The sequence below is a fragment of the Mobula hypostoma genome, chromosome 3 (genome assembly GCF_963921235.1).
Source record: "Mobula hypostoma chromosome 3, sMobHyp1.1, whole genome shotgun sequence".
NCBI lineage: Eukaryota > Metazoa > Chordata > Chondrichthyes > Myliobatiformes > Myliobatidae > Mobula > Mobula hypostoma.
Genome location: NC_086099.1, coordinates 100,138,115 through 100,162,261, shown reverse-complemented (window position 1 = coordinate 100,162,261; position 24,147 = coordinate 100,138,115). Strand labels below are relative to the sequence as shown.

The following is a 24,147-nucleotide window of genomic DNA, read 5'->3' as shown; positions in this document are numbered from 1 at the left end:
ATGGGCCCAATGGCTTCCTTCAAAGTCAAAATAAAATTTACTAATAACTACACATTCAGTCCTATTATTAGAAGGTGCAATTCCAGTGTAACTCCTTCGCACACTTTCAGTCTCTCTTGTACAGGGGTGGAATCTGCTGAACTGACAATAACAAACCCTGTAATCTGGAGATATGTTAAATGAGTCCCACAAATGGTAGCAATTGTCTTGCCAGGAGCTTCTCTGAGCAGTTATTTCTGAAGCAGCACCAGTGGCACCCTTTTACGCCAGTAAGCAACCTTTTTTAAAAGAGTAAATCTCAACCCCAAAATGAATTCTGTCATATATTAACAACAGGAATTCTGCAGATGCTGGAAATTCAAGCAACATACATCAAAGTTGCTGGTGAACGCAGCAGGCCAAGCAGCATCTATAGGAAGAGGTGCAGTCGACGTTTCAGGCCGAGACCCTTCGTCAGGACTAACTGAAGGAAGAGTGAGTAAGGGATTTGAAAGTTGGAGGGGGAGGGGGAGATCCAAAATGATAGGAGAAGACAGGAGGGGGAGGGATAGAGCCGAGAGCTGGACAGGTGATAGGCAAAAGGGGATACGAGAGGATCATGGGACAGGAGGTCCGGGAAGAAAGACAAGTGGGGGGGTGACCCAGAGGATGGGCAAGAGGTATATTCAGAGGGACAGAGGGAGAAAAAGGAGAGTGAGAGAAAGAATGTGTGCATAAAAATGAGTAACAGATGGGGTACGAGGGGGAGGTGGGGCCTTAGCGGAAGTTAGAGAAGTCGATGTTCATGCCATCAGGTTGGAGGCTACCCAGACGGAATATAAGGTGTTGTTCCTCCAACCTGAGTGTGGCTTCATCTCCACAGTAGAGGAGGCCGTGGACAGACATGTCAGAATGGGAATGGGATGTGGAATTGTGGCCTTTTATATATTGGTGAGACCCGACGCAGACTGGGAGACCGCTTTGCTGAACATCTACGCTCTGTCCGCCAGAGAAAGCAGGATCTCCCAGTGGCCACACATTTTAATTCCACATCCCATTCCCATTCTGACATGTCTGTCCATGGCCTCCTCTACTGTGGAGATGAAGCCACACTCAGGTTGGAGGAACAACACCTTATATTCCGTCTGGGTAGCCTCCAACCTGATGGCATGAACATCGACTTCTCTAACTTCCGCTAAGGCCCCACCTCTCCCTCGTACCCCATCTGTTACTCATTTTTATGCACACATTCTTTCTCTCACTCTCCTTTTTCTCCCTCTGTCCCTCTGAATATACCTCTTGCCCATCCTCTGGGTCACCCCCCCCTTGTCTTTCTTCCCGGCCCTCCTGTCCCATGATCCTCTCGTATCCCCTTTTGCCTATCACCTGTCCAGCTCTCGGCTCTATCCCTCCCCCTCCTGTCTTCTCCTATCATTTTGGATCTCCCCCTCCCCCTCCAACTTTCAAATCCCTCACTCACTCTTCCTTCAGTTAGTCCTGACGAAGGGTCTCGGCCTGAAACGTCAACTGCACCTCTTCCTACAGATGCTGCTTGGCCTGCTGCGTTCACCAGCAACTCTGTCATATATTAATTTCCTTTATCCTCATCAAATGAGAACCATGGAAAAATGGAAACAACCTCTCAAATATAACAAATCTGGCTCTGTGAGCTATCTATAGATATACTAAGCATCTCCTTTATTTAATTACTGACTTAATTTCTTATGTTACAAAGGAAACAACATCACATTGTTTATCTTGTATTTTTTCATCAAATGTGCCACGTAACTCATCTATTTTAGAAAAATCTCTCACGTCAGCATTGTGTTTTTAACACCTGTTCTGTTTGGAGGTGGAATTTTCAAAGCTGATCATGTTTACATATCTGACATATTCACACATCCTTGGAATTACACATATTGGCCCGATTATCACTTTTAAAATATTTATTTTAGCCTTGCCCTTTTACTCTAGCATTTTCTATAAATGTTTAAAAAATTAATTTTTTGATTTTACAGCTTAGTATTCTCACTGCCTATCAATTTGATTGTGTCTTTCATGTTCCACCAAATCACGCTACACAGGCCAATCACTGTTCTTCATTAAGACCCTAAGACAGAGGAGCAGAAATAGGCCATTTGGCCCATCGAGTCTGCTCTGCCATTCAATTATGGCTGATTCTTCCCCCCTCCTCAGCCCCACTCTCCAGCCTTCTCACTGTAACCTTTGATGCCGCGTCCAATCAAGAACCTATCAATATCTGCTTTCAATACAGCCAACAAACAGGCCTCCACAGCTGTCTGTGGTAACAAACTCCACAAATTCACCACCAACTGGCTGAAGAGATTTCTCCACATCTCTGTTTTAAATGAACGCCCCTTTATCCTGAGACAGTGCTATCTTGTCCTAGATGCCCACACCATAGGAAATATCTTTTCCACATCTACTCTGTCAAGGCCTTTCAACATTTGAAAGATTTCAAAGAGATCTTCTCTCGTCCTTCTAAATTCCAGTGAGTACAGACCCAGAGCCATCAAACATTCCTCGTATGATAACCCTTTCATTCACGGAATCACCCTTGTGAACCTCCTCTGAACCCTCTCCAATGCCAGCACATCTTTTCTTAGTTGAGGACCCTGACAAGTGTTTATAAAGCCTCAGTATCACATCCCTGCTCTTGTACTCCAGACCTCTTGAAAAGAATGCCAACATTACATTTGCCTTCCTCAGCATTGACTCAACCTGCCAGTTAACCTTCAGTGCGTTCTGCACAAGGACTCCCAAGACCCTTTGCATCTCAGATTTTTCGATATTCTCCCTGTTTAGAAAATAGTCCGCACATTTATTTCTACTACTAAGGTGCATGACCATGCATTTTCCAACGTTGTATTTCATTTCCCACCTTCTTGCCCATTCTCCTAACCTGTCTAAGTCCTTCTGCAGCCTACCTGTTTCCTCAACACTACCTGCCCCTCCATCAATCTTCGTATCATCTGCAAACTTGGCAACAAAGTCAGTTATTCCATCATCTGTCATTGATATACAGCATACCACAAAGCAGTTCCATAACCAACCCCTGCGGAACATCACTAGTCACTGGCAGCCAACTAGAAAGGAATCCTTTTATTCCCACTCGCTGCCTCCTACCAATCAGCCAATGCTCTAACCATGCCAATAACTTTCCTGTAATACCATGGGCTCTTAACTTGGTAAGCAGCCTCATGTGTGGCACCTTGTCAAAGGCCTCCTGAAAGTCCAAATATTCAACATCCACTGCATCCCCTTTATCTATCCTACTTGTAATCTCCTCAAAGAGTTCCAAAAGGTCCATCAGGCAGGATTTTCCCTTCAGGAAACTATGCTGACTTTGTCCTATCCTGTCCTGTGTCACCAAGTACTCCATAATCTCGACGTTAACAATTGATTCCAACATCTTCATAACCACTGAGGTCAGCTTAACTGATCTATAACTTCCTTTCTGCTGCCTTCCTCCTTTATTAAAGAGTGGAGTGACATTTGCAATTTTCAAGTCCTCAAGCACCATGCCAGTCCAATGATTCTTGAAAGATTATTTCTAATGCTTCCACAAACTCTTTCAGAACCCTAAGGTGCAGATCATCGGGTCTGGTTGACTTAAGTACCCTTAAGCCTTTCAGCTTTTTGAGCAGCTTCTCTTTTGTAATAGTAATTGCACTCACTTCTCTTCCTTCACACCTTTCAACACCTGACACATAGTTGTACTATTTTGCCATTTGAGTATTTCTTCGTTTTTGAAATAACTCTATCCTGCAGCTTCCTCACTTTCCCACAAACTCATGCCATTACTGTTCTGCTGTCATCTCTGCCAGCATCTCCTTCCAATTTACTTTGGCCAACTCCTCTCTCATACCGCAGTAATTTCTGTTACTTCACTGAAATACTGCAATGTCAGACTATACTTACTCCCTATCAAATTTTAGTAAATTACTAAATTACTAAAATTAGTAAAATAACTTGTAGTTTTGAGACTGAATTCTGTTTTGCTTTTATTCAATATTTCTCCTGATGATTTTCCCATATTTAATTTTTGAACTTTCTGATTTGTCTCATATTTTCAGACCTACCATAAAATTGCTTTCAAATTTGAAGTTTTCATAATTTAACTATCCTGCATCACCATTTACGAATATTTCTTCTTCTTTTTCGTCTTGTTTTACGGCGGTTGGCACCCAGCCTAATGGTGCAATGCCATCACCTTCTGCTCCAGAGTGTACAATAGACTTACATTCTAAATCCCTTCACCCAATCACACACACACACATACCCTAACCTACACCTTATCCTCCCATCTCTGGCCATCCTAGTACTCTATTCCTGCTTATCCGTCATATCCTATAAAAAACCCCTGTACCCCTTAAGAAAGCTAAAAATACCCTGACCTTTGCTCTCTCACCTATGCCCAGCAACTCTTTTAATGTGAATTCCTGCACCCCCAGTTCCCTGAGATTAATTCTCATCATCTCTCTCTGTATCCCACTCTTCCTGCAACTCAGAACTACATGTTCTACTGACTCCTCTTCCTGACATTCCTCACACAATCCTGTCTGGTGTTTCCCTATCATTTTCAATGTTTTGTTTAATGCACGGTGCCCCAGCCTTAACCTAGTCCACACAGTTTCCTCTCTTCTGTATCCACTACCTACCCTAGTACCTGCAACACTTTTTTGTATTTGATATAAATGCCTCCCTTTCCCCGTCCTGTCCCACCTTTCTTGTCACATTTGGTTGATTTTTTCCCAGATTACACACTTAACCTCTGCTTTACTGATACTAATGTGCATTTCTATATTTTCTTTTTTAACATTCTCCTTGACAACTCATCCACCCTCTCATTCCCCTTCACCCCTACATGTGCTGGAATCCAGAGGAATTTTACCTGACCTCCCTGATTTGCAATTCTTGTGACTGACTGAAGGATTTCATAAAGTACATCTTGCCGACTGTTTGAGTGAAAAGACCTTAAACTTGCTAGGACTGAGGATGAATCTGAGCATATCAACACTTTGACTTGTCTAGCTTTCTCCACCCATTGCAACGCAACCAACACTGCTAGCATCTCCACTGTATACACCCCTAAGTTATTAGATGTTCTTCTGCTGATTCCAATTTCTTTTGCTGGTATAGCCACCCCGAACCCTGTCACTCCTGTTTCAGGTTCCTTAGCACCATCCGTATAAATCTGAGTATAATCACTATACTTTTCCATCACATGACAGTTAAATGCACTTACCAAATGAGTTTTATATTTTCCTATCCTTTTTACCTCTAACAAATGCCAGTCTACGTCAGGCCATAGAAGCTTCCATGGAGCTACAACCGGATAAACTACTGAAGGACTTATCCTTAGATCAAACACTCCACATTCTTTAGCAATATCATTCCCTACCCGACTAAAGTTATCCCTTTGAAACCTCCCATTTTCCTAGCATTCCTGCAACACTCCTTTAGCAGGGTGAGAATCATTATGCCCCTGCAAATTAGCCCAGTAGTTTGCCATCAATTGCATCTTTCTTATTTCCAAAGGTATTACTCCCATTTCTACCTGTAAGGCTGATGCTGGTGATGTTTTAAAAGCCCCACTGCACAATCTCAAAGCCTGAGCCTGAATCACATCCAGTTTCCTTATAAGAGACCTAGCTGCTGATCCATATGCTATATTTCTATAGTCCAACACAGATCTTACTAAAGCCACATACATTCTCTTCAACACTGAACAACTTGCTCCCCATTCCCTACCAGTCAAACATCTCATCATATTTATTACTTTTTTACATTTCTCCTCAACTTTCCTGATATGGTCTTCCCATGTTAATTGTGAATCAAATATTTCTAATATTTTGAAACTCTTATTGAAATGCTTCATTTTTATCTTAGCAGGAGTTCAGCTTAGCTGCTGAGGCTGTCTTCCTTCAGGCCAAAAGAGCCCAGTTCCAACTTCTTCGCCTCTGATGGCACTCAATACCCTATTGCTTCATCTTCTACTACTGATTCTAATCTGCATTCTGAAGTGACTCCTGCATCTTACCCACAGTTTCCTCTAAAATATGCCAAGATATGAAATTGATGCACTATCAATAACTCCAAAAGACTGGAAGTAGAGTAAATACTGAAAGGCTTTTATTAGCAGTAAAATGTGACCTCCACCATGCTGAGTGGAGTGAGGGGAGGAGCAGTGACACAATCGCCTTTATTCAGGGGTCTGTGGGAGGAGCCACAGGAGCAGTCAGCAGAGGGGTGTGTCCAGACAGGTAACCCAGTTACAACATATATACATGGTTTACCACAGAAATATATCTGAGTGCTGATGAAGGTCCTGGCCTGAAACATTGACTGTTCACTCTTTTCCGTAAGTGCTGCCTGGCCTGCTGATTTCCTCCAGAATTTTGTGTGTGTTGCTTTGGATTTCTGCAGATTTTCTCATGTTTATAAAATGTATTTAGGGGCTCTTGTTGTCAGTGATAGGGCAACATTTTGATCAAGTCTCAAGATGTGTGGGATCGGACTATGTCTAAGCTCAGGAAAGCAGAAAATGCACCGGCTTTTGACAGTTAAATAAAGAACTGTTGTTGGGCAAAACCTGACAGACAGAGAGTGACAGGTCACCGATGACCTGAAATGGAAGGGGAATGTAATGGCCAAAAATGCACTTAAATGAAGGATGTATGAAGTTTATTCAAAAGTACCGATGGTTTATTCAGAAGACCGCATGGTTAATTATTTATGTTGAGCTTTTAACGTGCCTTCAAGAATGTTTATTGTTGCAAAGCAGGGACAGCACACGATTCTCTTGCCCAATGGGATAAAAACATGGATATTAAGAGAAGAGGATTTCCCTGCCTAAGGATGGACTGCAGGAGGAGATACTCGAGTAGTAATTCGAATATGAATGACAAGATGTAATTAAAATATCAGGAGAAAGACATATCAAAGAAACCTGAATGCCAGAAAGCTTAAGAGTGGTGCAGAAGACAATGGAAGAGGACCTTAGTAGGACATCAGATGTGGGAAAATTGAATATATGATGTCATAGAGATAATTTCAAGACAAATAATTAATTCTCAGGATATTGGCATTTATTAACCACCCCTAATTGCTTTTGAGATGGTGGTGGTCATTCCAATTTTAATGGTTTGGGGGCTTTATCATGGACACGTATATGGCCTAATACCTTTACTTGATACTTATGGTGTTTGCTTGTTTGAAGTCAGATGGCAAAGACCAGGCATATCTCATGGTATACCACTGAGATCCTGCCTGCAGAATACTCCTAATATTATTTGTTGGAGGATAATGTTGGGGTGTGGCTTCATCTCATGTCAAAGTTACCACTGATTTTATAATTTCTTAAGATATTTCTGACATTCAGAGCCATTTAAAATATACCGACATTGAAGTAATAGACAATATAGCTAATGTATACAAAAATATCTAAAGTTAAAATAATTATAAAAATTAATTGGCATAAGACCTGAGAGGTGATTCTCCAGTGATGAAATTCCATTTGTTACTTGGTAAGTCCTGGAACACCAACACAACTCCGAGACTTATTAAAAATTTATAGAATTTAGTGCCTGATGTTTCTGATTAGAATGGCCAACACAAGCTAGCTGGACTTACTTAGGTATCTGTTCCGGCTCAGAAGGTCTTTCAGCCCCTCTTGGCCAGGCGAATTCCAGCAGCACAATTTGTTTTGTTCTCTTTAGCCCTCACTTTATTTCCCTGTAGCACGGCAATTCATCATTTTACACTTGCCCAGCATCTCCCCCTTTTAAGGAAATTTGACTATTTGGCGAAAGGCAAAAGTAGAACATGCAAACTCCACAGAATGAATCTGTATTCCAGAAGCTGTGAGATAGCAGGACTGCCTTCCTAGTGCCCCTTTGTATTGTAAGATGATAGTCTGATATAGTTGAGTGGATTGTTAGGCCACCAGGAAGACAGTTCTGGATCAACCATATCAACTGTGGTGTCAGGGACTTCGAGTGGTACTATAGGGCAAACAGAGCAAGGAAAACAGATTTCTTTCCCTGGGGGACATTACTCAACCACATGATTAAGTGTCTCTGCTTGAAACGCCGACTGTTTACTTTTTCCCATAGATGCTGCCTGCCTTGCTAAGTTCCTCTAGCATTTTGTGTTTATTGCTTTGATTTCCAGCATCTAGAGACTTTTTTGTGTTTGGGATTAATCGACCAGGTGGGTTCTTACAATGATCTGGCAGATATGCATCACTATTACTAAAAGTAACCTATTAATTCAAGCTTACTTATGTATTTCAGTGAATTTACAGTGTCTGACCAACAAAATATGAATCAAATACACTTCCACATTTTTAGTCCAGGCTTCTGTCCAGTCACATTAACACAATGCTACATTCTCTTTGACATCATTTTGTATTTCAAAAGTGAAAGTTTTGTGTTTTTATTAAGTTAGATAGATTAATTAAAAGGAATATGTGTAGGTATCAAATGGCAACTAAATGCAATTTCGTAATGTACAACTATTCCTTTCTTCAAAACGTTTGATTGCTTGCAATTTTTTATTTGCAGTTGCTTCTACTTTTTTTTGCAAGACTGCTTTATAAATGGGAAAGGAGCATCAGATTTTCTTACCTCAAAATTGACGTGTCCATTCATTAAACGATTCGCACAGCCCTCATTTAAGAAGTAAATATCCTTGATCAATAAACTGCAGAATGGAATCACAATCTGTCAAAAATGTAAGTGGATACTGTTAATTAAATACTTCATTTTCATGGTAAACTTCAGCTAAAGAATTCATTCAATTAATTATGGTATTAAATACAGATATTGACAAGCCTTAAAGGACAATCTTATCTAACTGAAAATGCAGCAGGTTACAATGTAATTGAGAAAAAGCATGTTTCTTCTAACACCATGCATATTAATTAGCAACTCTAATGTCTTGTGTGAAATTCTGTTTGCATGTTAGTAGAGGAATTTTGATAAGGATCTTCATTAGGGAGCTTAATGTAAAGGAACCCTTTGGAGGTAGTGATCGTAATAAGATTGAATTAATATTGTAATATGAGGGGGAGAAGCATAAGTCACATGCATCCGCATCGCAATGGAATAGAGGGAATTACAGAGGCATGAGAGGGGTGCTTGCCCAGGTGGATTGGAGGAACAGCAAAGCAGAGATAGCTGAATTTTCTGGGATAGTTCATAAGACGCAGGATAGATATGCCTTATAGAAGAAATTACATAGAACCATAGAAAATAGGTGCAGGAGTAGGCCATTCAGCCCTTCGAGCCATTCAGTATGATCATGGCTGATCATCCAACTCAGAACCCTGTACCTGCCTTCTCTCCATAACCCCTGATCCCTTTAGCCACAAGGGCCATATCTAACTCCCTCTTAAATATAGCCAATGAACTGGCCTCAACTGTTTCCTGTGGCAGAGAATTCCACAGTTTCACCACTCTCTGTGTGAAGAAGTTTTACCTTATCTCGGTCCTAAAAGACTTCCCCTTTATCCTCAAACTGTGACCCCTCGTTCTGGACCTCCCCAACATCGGGAACAATCTTCCTACATCTAACCTGTCCAATCCCTTTAGAGTTTTCTACGTCTCAATAAGATCCCCCCTCAATCTTCTAAATTCCAGAGAGTATAAGCCTAGTCGATTCAGTCTTTCATCATATGAAAGACCTGTCATCCCAGAAATCAATCTGGTGAACCTCCTTTGTACTCCCTCTATGGCAAGAATGTCTTTCCTCAGATTAGGGGACCATAACTGCACACAATACTCCAGGTGTGGTCTCACCAAGGCCTTGTACAACTGTAGTAGTAACTCCCTGCTCCTGTACTCGAATCGTCTTGCAATGAATGCCAGCATACCATTCACCTTTTTCACCACCTGCTGTACCTGAGTGCCAACTTTCAATGACTGGTGTACAATGACACCCAGGTCTCGTTGCATCTCCCCTTTTCCTAACCGGCCACCATTCAGATAATAAAGCAACATACATCAAAGTTGCTGGTGAACGCAGCAGGCCAAGCAGCATCTATAGGAAGAGGCGCAGTCGACGTTTCAGGCCGAGACCCTTCGTCAGGACTAACTGAAGGAAGAGTGACTCTTACTCACTCTTCCTTCAGTTAGTCCTGACGAAGGGTCTCGGCCTGAAACGTCGACTGTGCCTCTTCCTATAGATGCTGCTTGGCCTGCTGCGTTCACCAGCAACTTTGATGTATGTTGCTTGAATTTCCAGCATCTGCAGAATTCCTGTTGTTTGCGTTTAGATTCAGATAATAATCTGTTTTCCTGTTCTTGCCACCAAAGTGGATAACCTCACATTTATCCGCATTAAATTGCATCTGCCATGAATTTGCCCACTCACCTAACCTATCCAAGTCACCCTGCATCCTCTTTGCATCCTCCTCACAGCTAACACTGCCACCCAGCTTCGTGTCATCCACAAACTTGGAGATGCTGCATTTAATTCCCTCATCCAAGTCATTAATATATACTGTAAACAACTGGGGTCCCAGCACTGAGCCTTGCGGAACCCCACTAGTCACTGCCTGCTATTCTGAAAAGGTCCCGTTTATTCGAACTCTTTGCTTCCTGTCTGCCAACCAATTCTCCATCCACATCAATAACTTACCCCCAATACCGTGTGCTTTAAGTTTGCACACTAATCTCCTGTGTGGGACCTTGTCAAAAGCCTTTTGAAAATCGAAGTATACCACATCCACTGGTTCTCCCTTATCCACTCTACTAGTTACATCCTCAAAAAATTCTATGAGATTCGTCAGACATGATTTTCCTTTCACAAATCCATGCTGACTTTGTCCGATGATTTCACCGCTTTCCAAATGTGCTGTTATCACATCTTTGAAAACTGATTCTAGCATTTTCCCCACCACCGATGTCAGGCTTACCGGTCTATAATTCCCTAGTATTTCTCTCCCTCCTTTTTTAAAAAGCAGGGTTACATTAGCCACCCTCCAATCCTCAGGAGCTAATTCAGAACCTAAAGAGTTTTGAAAAATTATCACTAATGCATCCACTATTTCTTAGGCTACTTCCTTAAGCACTCTGGGATGCAGACCATCTGGCCCTGGGGATTTATCTGCCTTTAATCCCTTCAGTTTACCTAACACCACTTCCCTACTAACATGTATTTCCCTCAGTTCCTCCATTTGACTAGACACTCGGTCCCCTACTATTTCCGGAAGTTTATTTATGTCCTCCTTAGTGAAGACAGAACCAAAGTAGTTATTCAATTGGTCTGCCATGTCCGTGTTCCCCATGATCAATTCACCTGTTTCTGACTGTAAGGGACCTATATTTGTCTTAACCAATGTTTTTCTTTTCACATATCTATAAAAGCTTTTACTGTCAGTTTTTATGTTCCCTGCCAGCTTTCTCTCATAATCTTTTTTCCCTTTCCTAATTAAGCCCTTTGTCCTCCTCTTCTGGACTCTGGATTTCTCCCAGTCCTCAGGTGAGCTGCTTTTTCTGGCTAATTTTTATGTTTTTTCTTTGGAATTGATACTATCCCTAATTTCACTTGTCAGCCATGGGGGCACTACCTTCCCTGGTTTATTCTTTTGCCAAACTGGGATGAACAATTGTTGTAGTTCATCCATGCGATCTTTAAATGCTTGTCATTTCATATCCACTGTCAACTCTTTAAGTATCACTTGCCAGTCTATCTTAGCTAATTCACGTCTCATACCTTCAAAGTTACCCTTCTTTAAGTTCAGAACCTTTGTTATTGAATTAACTATATCACTCTCCATCTTAATGAAGAATTCCACCATATTATGGTCACTCTTACCCAAAGGGCCTCGCACGACAAGATTGCTAACTAACCCTTCCTTATTGCTCAATATCCAGTCTAGAATAGCCTGCTCTCTAGTTGGTTCCTCGGCATGTTGGTTCAGAAAACTATCCCGCATACATTCCAAGAAATCCTCTTCCTCAGTACGCTTACCAATTTGGTTCACCCAATCTACATGTAGATTGAAGTCACCCATTATAACTGCTGTTCCTTTATTACACGCATTTCTAATTTCCTGTTTAATGCCATCCCCAACCTCACTACTACTGTTAGGTGGCCTGTAAACAACTCCCACCAGCGTTTTCTGCCCCTTAGTGTTATACAGCTCTACCCATATCGATTCCACATGCTCCTAGCTAATGTCCTTCCTTTCTATTGCATTAATCTCCTCTCTAACCAGCAATGCTACCCCACCTCCTTTTCTTTCATGTCTATCCCTCCTGAATATTGAATATCCCTGAATGCTGAGCTCCCATCCCTGGTCACCCTGGAGCCATGTCACTGTGATCCCAACTATATCATATTCATTAATAACTATCTGCACATTCAATTCCTCCATCTTGTTATGAATGCTCCTTGCACTGACGCACAAAGCTTTCAGGCTTGCTTTTACAACACTCTTAGCTCTTATACAATTATGTTAAAAAGTGGCCCTTTTTGATTTTTGCCCTGGATTTGCTGGCAAGTTGTTCTCAAATGGCAGGGCGAGGCAACCATGGCTGACAAGGGAAGTTTAGGAAAGGGTATATAAGGTTGCAAAAGTGAGTGGGAAGTTGGATGATTGGGAAGCTTTTAAAATCCAACAAAAGGCAACTGAAAAGCTATAAGAAGGGAAAAGATGAAATATAAGGGCAAACTAGCCAATAATATAAAGCAGAATACTACAAGTTTTTCAGTTATATAAAGAGTAAAAGGGAGGTGGGACTTGATATTGGACCACTGGAAAATTATGCTGGTGAAGTAGTAAAGCAGGAAAAAGAAATGGCAGATGAACTTAATGGGCACTTTGCATCAGTCGTCACTGTGGAAGCCACTAGCAGTGTGCCAAAGGTCCGTGAGTGTCAGGAAGCAGGAATGAATCCCATTACTATTACAAAGGAAAAAGTGCCAGGCAAACTGAAAGGTCTTAACGTGGTTAAGTCACCTGGACCAGATGGACTACATCCCAGAGTCCTGAGAGAGGTTCCTAATAAGATAACAAATGTATTGGTCATGATCTTTCAAGAAACACTTGATTCTGGTATGGTTCCAGAGGACTGGAAGATTGCAAATGTCACTCCCTCTTTAAAAAAGGAAAGTGAAAAAAAGTAAATTATAGGCCAGTTAGCCTAACCTCATGATTGGGAAAGTGTTGGAATCTACTATTAAGAATGTGGTTTCAGGGTACTTGGAGACTAATGATAAACTAAGTCAAAGTCAGCATGCTTTCTGTAGAGGGAAACCTTGCCTGACAAATCTGTTCGGATTCTTCAAGGAAGTGACAAGCAGGGTGGACAAAGAAGAGTCAGTTGATGTCATTTACTTGGATTTTCAGAAGACACTTGATGAGGTGCCATGCATGAGGCTGGTTAACAGTATAAAACCCTACTGTGTTACAAGAAATATACTGGCATGGACAGAGGAATGGCTGACAGGCAGGAAGCAGTGACTGGGAACAAAGAGGGCCTTTTCTGGTTGGCTGCCGGTGACTAGTGGTGTTCCTCAGGTATTGAGACTGCTACTTTTCACATTGTTTATCAATGATTTGGATAATGGAATTGATGGTTTTGTGGCAAGGTTTGTGGATGATACAAAGATAGGTGTAGGGGTAGGTAGTGCTGAGGAAGCAATGTGATTACAGCAGGGCTCAGACAATTGGGAAGAATGGGCAAAAAAGTGTCAGATGGAATACAGTGTTGGGAAATGTATGATAATGCATTTTGGTAAAAGGAGAAATAGTGAGGAATATTATCTAAATGGGGAGAAGGTTCAAACATCAGAGGTGCAGAGGGACTTAGGAATCCTCGTGCAAGACTCCCAGAATGTTAATTTACAGGTTGAGACTGTGGTAAAGAAGGAAAATGCAATGCTGGCATTTATTTTGAGGGGAATAGAGAATCGAATATCAAAGCAAGGAGATTATACTGAGGCTTTATAAGACCCTTGTCAGGCTGCATTTGGAATATTGTCAGCAGTTTTGGGCCCCATATCTCAGAAAGGATATGTTGTCGTTGGTAAGAGTCCAGAGGAGGTTCACAAGGATAATTCCGGGAATGAAGGGGTTAATCTACATAGAACATAGAAATTTATAGCACATTACAGGCCCTTGGGCTCACAATGTTGTGCCGACCATGTAGCCTACTCTACAGACTGCCTAGTATTTCCCTGGCACATAGCCATCTATTTTTCTAAGCTCCATGTACCTATCTAAGAGACTCTTAAAAGCCCCTGTTGCCGCCAGTGCATTTCACACACTCACCACTCCCTGTGTGAAAAGGTTATCCCTGACATCTCCTTGGTACCTATTTCCAAACACCTTAACACTATGCCCCCTCGTGTTAGCCCTTTCAGCCCTGGGAAAAAGCCTCTGACTATCCACAGGATCAATGCCCCTCATCAACTTATACACCTCTATCAGGTCACCTCTCATCCTCCGTTGCTCCAAGGAGGAAAGGCCAAGTACACTCAATTTATTCTCATAAGGTATGCCCTCCAATCCAGACTACAACCTTGTAAATCTCCTCTGCACTCTCTCTATAGTAGTCACATCCTTCCTGTAGTGAGGTGACCAGAAATGAACATGATACTCCAAGTAGGGTCTGACCAAGGTCTTACATAGCTGTAACATTACCTCACAGCTCTTGAACTCAATCCCACAGTTGATGAATGCCGACACACCTTACGCCTTCTTAACAACACTGTCAACCTATGCAGCAGCTTTGAGTGTCCTACTGACACGGACCCCAAGATCTCTCAGATCTTCCACACTGCCAAGAGTCTTACCATTTATATTATATTCTGTCTTCAAATTGGACCTACCAAAATGAACCACTTCACAATTATCTGGGATGATCTCCATCTGCCACTTCTCAGCTCAGTTTTGCATCTTATCGATGTCCCGCTGTAACCTCTGACAGCCCTCCACACTATCCACAACACCTCCAACCTTTGTGTCATCAGCAAATTTACTAACCCATCCCTCCACTTCCTCATCCAGGTCATTTATAAAAGTCACAAAGAGCAGGGGTCCCAGAACAGATCCCTGAGGCACACCACTGGTAACCGACCTCCATGCAGAATATGACCCGTCTACAACCACCCTTTGCCTTCTGTGGGCAAGCCAGTTCTGGATCCACAGAGTAAGGTCCTCTTGAGTCCCAAGCCTCCTTACTTTCTCAAAAAGCCTTGCATGGGGTACTTTGTCAAATGCCTTGCTGAAATCCATGTAAACTACATCTACTGCTCTACCTTCGTCAATGAGTTTAGTCACATCCTCAAAAAATTCAATCAGGCTTGTAGGGAACGACCTGCCTTTGACAAAGCCATGCTGACTATTCCTAATCATATTATGCCTCTCCAAATGTTCATAAATCCTGCCTCTCAAGATATTCCTCAACAGCTTGCCCAGCACTGAAGTCAGACTTACTGGTGTGTAATTTCTTGGGTTATCTCTATTCCTTTTCTTGAACAAGCGAGCAACATTTGCAACCTACCAATCCTCTGGTACCTCTCCAGTCCCTATTGATGATGCAAAGTTCATCGCAAGACGCTCAGCAATCTCCTACCTCAGCTCCCACAGCAGGCGGGGGTATATCTCATCCGGTCCAGGAGACTTAACTAATTTGCTGCTTTTCAAAAGCTCCAGCACATCTTCTTTCTTAATGTCTATATGCTCAAGTGTTTCAGTCCACTGTAAGTCATCTCCACAATTGCCAATGTCTTTTTCCCTGGTGAATACTGATGCAAAGTATTCATAAAGTACCTCAACTACCTCCTCCAGCTCCATGTGTATGTTTCCACTATTGCTCCTGATTAGTCCTATTCTCACATGGCTCATCTTCTTGCTCTTCACAATCTGTAGAATACCTTGGGGCGTTCCTTAATCCTGCTCACCAAGGCCTCCCCATGGCTCCTTCTGGCTCTCCTAATTTCATTCTTAGGCTCTTTCCTAGCAACCCTGTAATTTTCTAGAGCTCTACCAGTACCTCATTTCTTGAACCTTTCATAAACTTTTCTTCTTAACTAGATTTTCTACATACTTTGTACACCATGGTTATTTAACTCTACCATCCTTCCCCTGCCTCAATGGGACATACCTATGCAGAACTCCATGCTAATGTTCCCTGAATGTTTGCAATATTTCTGCCATGCATTACCCTGACAGCATCTACTCCCAAGCTCCTGCCTAATAGCATCATATTTCTCCCTATCCCAATTAAATGTTTTCCCAAATTGTCTGCTCCTATCCCTCTCCAGCACTATGGTGAAGGAGATAGATTTGTTGTCACTACTGCCAAAATGCTCTCCTACCAAGAGATCTGACACCTAACCAAATCCATTTCCCAATACCAGATCAAGTACAGCCTCTCCTCTAGTTGGCTTATCTACATATTGCATTAGCAAACCTTCCTGAACATACCTAACAAACTCCACTCCATCTAGATCCCCTTACGTTAAGGAGAAGAATATTAGGACAGTTAAAACATATGATGAGTGTTTGGCAGCTTTGGACCTATACTCACTGGAATTTAGAAGAATGTGGGGCAATCTCATTGAAACCTACCAAATGTTGAAAGGACTAGATAAGGTGGATATATAGAGGATGTTTCCTATGGTTTGGGTATCCAGAACTAGAGGGAACAGCCTCAAAATTGAAGGGTGACCTTTTAGTACAGAAGTAAGGAAGAATTTTTTAGCCTGAGTGGTGAATCTGTGGTGTGCTCTGCCACAGACTGCAGTGGAGGCTAAGTTTGTGGGTAGACTTAAAGTGAAAGTTGATAGTTTTTTGATTGATCAGGGCATCAAAGGATATGGCGAGAGGCAGGTGCATGGGGTTGAGTGGATCCAGGATCAGCCATGATGGAATGGCAGAGCAGAATCGATAGGCTGAATAGCCTAATTCTGTTCCTATGTTTTATGGTCTTAATTTCTCTGGTTTGACATTAATTTTCATGTGGTATTATTTCAAAGTGATAGACTTGTGCATTTTCCCTAAATATTTTATACCTGAGAAAAATTAGCAACCAAGCTGGTATATTTCATAATTATCTTACAAGATATGGAGCTTCACATATCATTATAGAACAGTTTCTCACAGAGTTATTTCAGTTAAATTAGTAGAAGCTGCAATGTATTCCATTCCAAAAGACTCTAAGATATAGGAGCAGAATTAGGCCATTTGGCTCATCGAGTCTGCTCTGCCATTTCATAATGATAGGTCCGTTTCCCCCTCAGCCCCAATCTCCTGCCTTCTCCCTGTATCCCTTCATGCCCTGACTAATCAAGAATTTATCAACCTCTGCCTTAAATATACCTAATGACTTGGCCTCCACAGCTGCCTGTGGCAATGAATTTCACAGATTTACCACCCTCTGGCTAAAGAAATTCCTTTTCATCTCCGTTCTGAATTGGCGTCCCTCTATTCTGGGGCTGTATCCTCTGTCTTAGACTCCTCCACCACAGAAAGCACCCTTTCCAAATTGACCCTATCAGAGCCTTTCAACATTTGATAGGTTTCAATGAGATCCTCCGTCATTCTTCTGAATTCCAGTGAGTACAGGCCCAGAACCATCAATCGCTCCTCATATGACAAGTCTTTCAATCCCAGAATCATTTCCTTGAGCGTCCTTTGAACCCTCTGCAATGTGAGTGCATCCTTTCTAAGATAGGGGCCCAAAACTGTTCACAATACTCCAGGTGAATGTGTTATAAGGCCTAACATTCTAATCCTCACGAAATGAGTGCTAAGATTGCACTTGCCTACATCACCACCAACTCAGTTTTTTAAGTTTTAGTTTCTCATGCTTTACAATTTTCCCAGTTTTTGAGCTCTACTGTGAAAAAAGGAGCATGTGATTCACAAATATAAATTCTCAGTGAAATAGATCAAATCCTATTTGTAATATTCATGTATGTAAACAAACAGTTGTGGGCTGAATACTTTTACAAGGCACTATATCCGAATAATATCAGTATTATTTTGACAACAACATTTATCATCTGCCTAGCCTTTAAGAAAGTTGACTAAAACACCCTTAATGCCTTTCCTTTATTATCAAATAGGCTGGGCAGCTTTCATTTGACTTGTTTTTTGTCAATTACAACCAGGTAATTAGAACAGCCCTGTACTTCATTATTACCTCTGGCATTCTCCAAAGGTTCATACTCACTCTCCTCTGATATTTTATCTATTTTCTGCTCCTCAGCAACATATTTAAAAACATAACATATGGTTTCTTAAGCATTCATTCCTGAATGCACCTGACCCAATTTTCTCAGCCGTATGTAATGTGAAACAAGGAGATTAAACAAGCCATTGTAGTTATTTCAGTGCTAACTCTATTCATGAGGGTTTTGACAGCACATCATATTAAAGAAAGGTGAGTTTGATTTCTACGCATGACTATGTATGAGTATACTCTGGAAGTTGTTGTCAGCAATGAAAGGCTTCTCATTATTGTCATCACAAGTTCTGGGCCATTATCTATCAGGGATCTCTAAATTAGGACATAAAGACAGGATAAGTAATAAACCCAATCAGCATGTTTACATCTCACTCAATGATAAAAATTGGTGCTGGTTACTTGCCCTAAACATAAATGGACCGTCATGGCTGTTTTCAAATTCTGTTCCACCTACAAGAAGTGGTGGCTACAGCCCAGTCCCTCACAGGAAGAGCCTTCCCCAGCCAGAGCACAAATACAAAGTGCGCTGCCACAAGAAAGCAGCATCGATCATCAAGCACTCTCACCTTCTCCGTTACTGTCGGGAAGGTGGTCGAGGAGCCTTTGGTCCCATACCACCAGATTCAAGAACAGTTATTACCTTTCATCCAGGAGGCTGCTGAACCAGTGTGGATAACTTCACTCAGCACAACACTGAATTGATCACTGAACACAACCTATGAACTCACTGTCAAGGTCTCTGCAACTTGAATTCTCAGTGTGATTTATTATTATTATTGTTGTATTTGCAGAGTGCATCTTCTTTTGCATATTGGTTGCTTGTCAGTCTTTGTGTGCACTCTTTCATTGATTATATTGTATTTCTTTGTTTTCCTGTGAAAATGAATCTCAGGGTAGTATATGTTGATAATTAAGTACTCCAATAATAAATTTACTTAGAACTTTGAACCTTTAACCTCAATTGTTCTGTTTTGGAAATTGGTTCTATATGTTTCTATATTGAGAAAAAAAAACAGGTTATACTAAGGGTTGGGTTGAAAGAATGGGAAAGGTGGTGGTGAGATAGAACTAGGTGTCATCAGCTGTTCTATGAACACATACGTTGCTGCTTTTGAATATGCTACAAAGGAGCAACATGTAGATATAGGATCTGCGTGTCTCAGTGAGGAGTCTTCAGTCTAATTTTCAAACAGCTTCACAATCATGTTGACCCCTGCTTCACGGATGCGTAGAAATCGCATTTTGCTTGAAAGAAAGGTTTTGTGGGGAACCGTCAGCTGAGATGATTGTAACAAATCCTTGAGAAGTTGTTAATAAGTCATCAGTAAGAGCAAAATACAAAACATCAAACTGAAGAAGCCTCGATTTTATTTGTCTTTTTTTCATGTTGAGGCTTATCAGAAGTCACATGACCAAGAATTTTTAAATGCTTTTATTGTGCATGATCAACCCTTACCTTTTCTCTGGTGCTATGGGCTGTTGTTGATCTCTGGGCTGCTCCTCGCAAAGCCGTCCTGTAATTGTAGAAATTACTAGAAGGATCCATTTGGTGCTTAGAAGGAAAGCAAAATCAGTGATTATTTTAAAGTTGAAAAGTATACATGTTAGAATTATTTTCTACAATATGAATTTAATTGACTAACTTGAAAAAAAGTTTCTATGATTAATCACACTCCTATAATATTTATTTCAATAAACTTCAGATCTTATAGACAAACAAAGAACATTCAAATTCCATTAATATTTAATTTAACAACACAGTGGAATGGATTTTCTGTTTTTCCTAACTATGATTTAATGTAACCTGATCTCAATTAGATTTGTTGCTTGAATATAACGTGAAACATAAAGGAAAGCTACCAAATGATACACTAACAAACAAAGAAGTCAAGGAGAGTTCTGCCAAAGGCAAACAAGGAAATACAATTGAAAATAATGTCCATTAATCAATATGATATTTTACCTGTTCAATCAACAGAAATAAATAAAGTGACTTGTGTATCAGCAAATCAATCAAAGTATGAAATGATTTGATATTACACATTACAAAATATAAGAGCAAAGATTTGGAAAATAATAATGTCAATAATTTATTCTAAATGTACCAAATACAGTCCTTTGGCTCATCAAGGCTGTACCATCTCAGCGACAGAGCTATCCAAATAGTCCAGTCCCTTGCCTGCTACTAGAGTCCTGTCAATACTACTCTTTCAGACATGTATCATAAGAACATAAAAAATAGGAACAGGAGTAGACCATCTGGCATGTTGAACCTGTTCACCCATTCAATATGATCACAGCTGATCTGGCTGTGAACTCTGCTCCACCTACCTGCCTTCAAGTTTAAGTTCAAGAATAATTATCATTCAACCATACATAAATACCCATGAATAAAGCCAAACGAAACAGCATTACTCCAGGGCCAAAGTGCAAAACATAGCACTAACAGTCAGACACATACAAAATATCAATAAAATCCAGTCACACAAAAATGTATATAGTCCAAGACCCTGAGTCCATGAATGTTTCAGCAGAATGCAATCAAACACAATACAGCTTGACTTCCTGCCGAACGAACACTGGGGGGCCACACTGACTCTAGCATGGACGCTATGCCACACTGTCCCCGACACTCCGGTGGAGCACACCGACTCCAACGCCTCTCTCCTGGGTGATTATAACCAGGCATCGCTGCGACTTGATGCCTAATCCTCACTACAACCGTGGCCATGCAGCTCCCCACCGCCCACCGCTCACCGCTCCCACTGCCCGTCAATAAATCAGCGAATCAGACTTCCAGCATTCCACATTAACAATGTCCAACAGGGTCTTGCGATCACAAGAGAAGTGACTAAGATTATCACTCGCTGCTAACTGCACACCGACTCCTCCCCCACTTCTCGGACACAGGCAGCAGCACAGTCTGTACCAAGTCCAACTCCTTCAGTTTCTCTGCCAATGAGCAACTTGTGGATGGGGTATACCTGCAGTACTTTAAGTTCCTAATGTCCAGCAGGGTCTTGCAGTCGTATCACATGTGTATAAAAGACAATAGCAACTCTGGTTGACCCTGTAGAAGCCGCTGCAATTGAATGTCTTTTCCACAATTATCAAGGATTCATTTAACTACGCTTAAACATATCTTAATGTTGAGGTAGCATCTATTGCTTACTTGGGTAGAGTAGTATCCCTGCTCCTAAATTCAATTCCTCTAGCAACAGGCCAGCATCCCATTTGCTTCTTGCTAACCTGTTGCACCTGCAAACTTCTACGATTCAAGCACAAGCACTCCCAAGTTCCTCTGCACAACACCTTTTGTCATTTAAATAACAATTTTATCTTCTATTTTTCCTTCTGAAGTGTAAGACCTTACATTTATAGCATTGTACTCCATCTCCCAGACCCTTCCTACTCAAAACATATATTTTCTTTCTGACCCTCTGCATCTTCCTTTTAAATATGACCATATTTCTTCATAGAATGATTTTTGTTCGATCAGTTGTCCCTTGTTTTCCGACTATACCATAAATAGTAAGTTTTTTCTCTCTCTCTCTCTCCCATATTTCTATGTGTTTTATGACTTTACCTATGTCAGACATGTTAGGAATCGCCTTTGTTCCATTGAAAATAGCACCACATTTTATAGTCTGTTCAGATACCTAAGGTCTTTTTTTCCTGTAACCCTTTCAGCAAAACTCTTATGTATCCTCTCTGAAACTTTTACACATTGTATTTGCTGAGCTATGGTTATAATACCACAAGACACAGGAACGGAATTAGGCCAAACAGCCAATCCAGACTGATCCGACATCCAATCATGTCTGAATCATTTTCCCTCTCAACCCCATTCTCCTGGCCTCTTCTCGTAATCTTTGATACCTTTACTAATCCAGAACCTCTCAATCTCTGCTTTAAATATACCAGTGACTTGACCTCCATGACTTTCTTGAGGTAATGAATTCCACAGATTACAGAACCCCTGGCTTAAAGAAATTCTTCTTCACTTCTGTTCTAAGGGGAAGTCCTTTATATTCTGAGGCTATACCTTCTGGTCCTAGACTCTCCCACTAATGGGAATATTCTGTCTACATCCACATTGTCTAAGCCTTCCTTCTAAATTCCAACGAGTACAGGCCCAGAGCTAAACAATACTGCCTAAAATCTATCACGTATTTACATGTATTGTGTTGTTTTATTACTGCATTCTTTATCTCACTGTACATTTCTTTGTGCTGTATCAGATGGGAAGTAACAATTCATTCTCCTTTACACTTTTGTACTGGAAATGATATTAAACAATCTTGAATAAAACACTCCTCGTGTTAACCCTTTCATTCCCTGGAGAATTTTTGTAAACCTCCTCTGGACCCTCTCGAATACTACCACATGCTTTCTTAGACATGGGGCCTAAAACTGCTCACCATGCCACAAATGTGGTCTGTAGGATTGCCAACTTTCTCATTTCCAAATAAGGGACAAAGGTAGCAGTCAAATATGGGACACTCGTGTTTACCACGAGAAAGACTACCATGACCATGAAGCCTTGCGCGGGCACCTGTGTGTGCATACGTGACATGCGCATATGTGTACGTGCAGATTTTTTTCTACAAATCGGTTTTGGCTTAATCTTCCCGATACTGATACACTGTACATACATTATTTCTACTTTATATAGGCTATGTATTTATCATATCATTCCTGCTTTTACTATATGTTGGTGTTATTTTAGGTTTTATGTGCTATTGGTATGATTTGGTAGGTTATTTTTTGGGTTTGGGAATGCTCAAAAAATTTTCCCATACAAATTAAGGGTAATTGCTTCTGTGCTTTATGCCATTTCGGCTTACGAATGGTTTCAAAGAAACGCTCTACCTTAGCGGGGGAAATACAGGACAAGGGCGGTCCCGTATGGGACAAGCCAACTTAGCCCAATATACGGGATGTCCTGGCTAATACGAGACAGTTGGCAACCCTAGTGGTCTGACCAGTGCCATATAACATCTCAGCATGTACGGTATCATCCCCAGTACTGGAAATACCATACTGGTTGTGATCAAACCAGTCTACCTTTTATAAAGGTTCACTGCAACACCTCCATCTTATGGATTATTTGCAAAATTGGAAATGGATCTCTGTTAATCCAAGTCTAAAGTATTAATAAATGTTAAGTAAAGCAGTCTTCCCAGTACTGACCCTCGGGAATTCTACCGTTCACTTTCCTCCTGTCTGGAAAACAACATTTCACTGCTCTTCATTTCCTGTTATTCAGCTAATTTCCTATCCATGCTGCTAGAGCCAGTTTTAATTCATGGGCTTCAGTCTTGATGACAACCGTAATTTAATGACACATTACCAAGTGTCCTATGAAAATACTTGTACGCCAAGTCAACTACTTTTCCTTATCAACTCATCATTACCTTACAAACAAAACTCCGATTTTCCCCATCTTAAGCTCACTTTGTTGCGCAGATTTTTGAAGATCAGATATAGCCGACTGATGTTCCGCAATGGATGTTTGCATCTTATCGATTGAATCGGCAATTTTCTGGAGATTAATTGAGATCTCCGTATGAATCAGGTCCTTAACAGAACCTGCAATTTCCGTACGAATCATCTCCCTAACAGAGGTTGAAATTTCCCTCTGAATTAACTCCGATATCGCTTTCAAAGTCACCAGTGATTCAGTCGGAGGAAAATCCATGCCTTTCGGTTTAACCGGAGGTTTACCATCCTTGCCGTTTTTCCCGTTCTTAGACATAGCAGATCTAAGTTTCATCCAGTTATCAGAGAGTTCAATTTAATTCAAAGTATTGTAAGAGTTGATACCTTAATGGTTAATTAAAGTATAGCTGATCATAGAAAAAAAAACTCAGAGGTAATGGAGCGAGTCAAGAACGCGACTTCACTCCATGAGCGCTACCGGAAGTCCCCCTACAAA

At 41.1% G+C, this 24,147-nt stretch overlaps 1 protein-coding gene across 2 annotated transcripts in view; it reads right to left on the bottom strand.

Moving 5' to 3' along the window:
• Nucleotides 1-24,147, bottom strand: part of rasgef1ba (RasGEF domain family, member 1Ba) — a 109,986-nt gene that overhangs the window by 20,185 nt on the left and 65,654 nt on the right. For both annotated transcript variants that reach the window (XM_063042201.1, XM_063042202.1), the window contains 2 exons: nucleotides 19,666-19,761; nucleotides 8,631-8,726 (listed from right to left, as the gene is read on the bottom strand). In XM_063042201.1, the coding sequence (XP_062898271.1) occupies nucleotides 8,631-8,726; nucleotides 19,666-19,761 (192 nt within the window). The remainder of the gene's footprint in view (nucleotides 1-8,630; nucleotides 8,727-19,665; nucleotides 19,762-24,147) is intronic.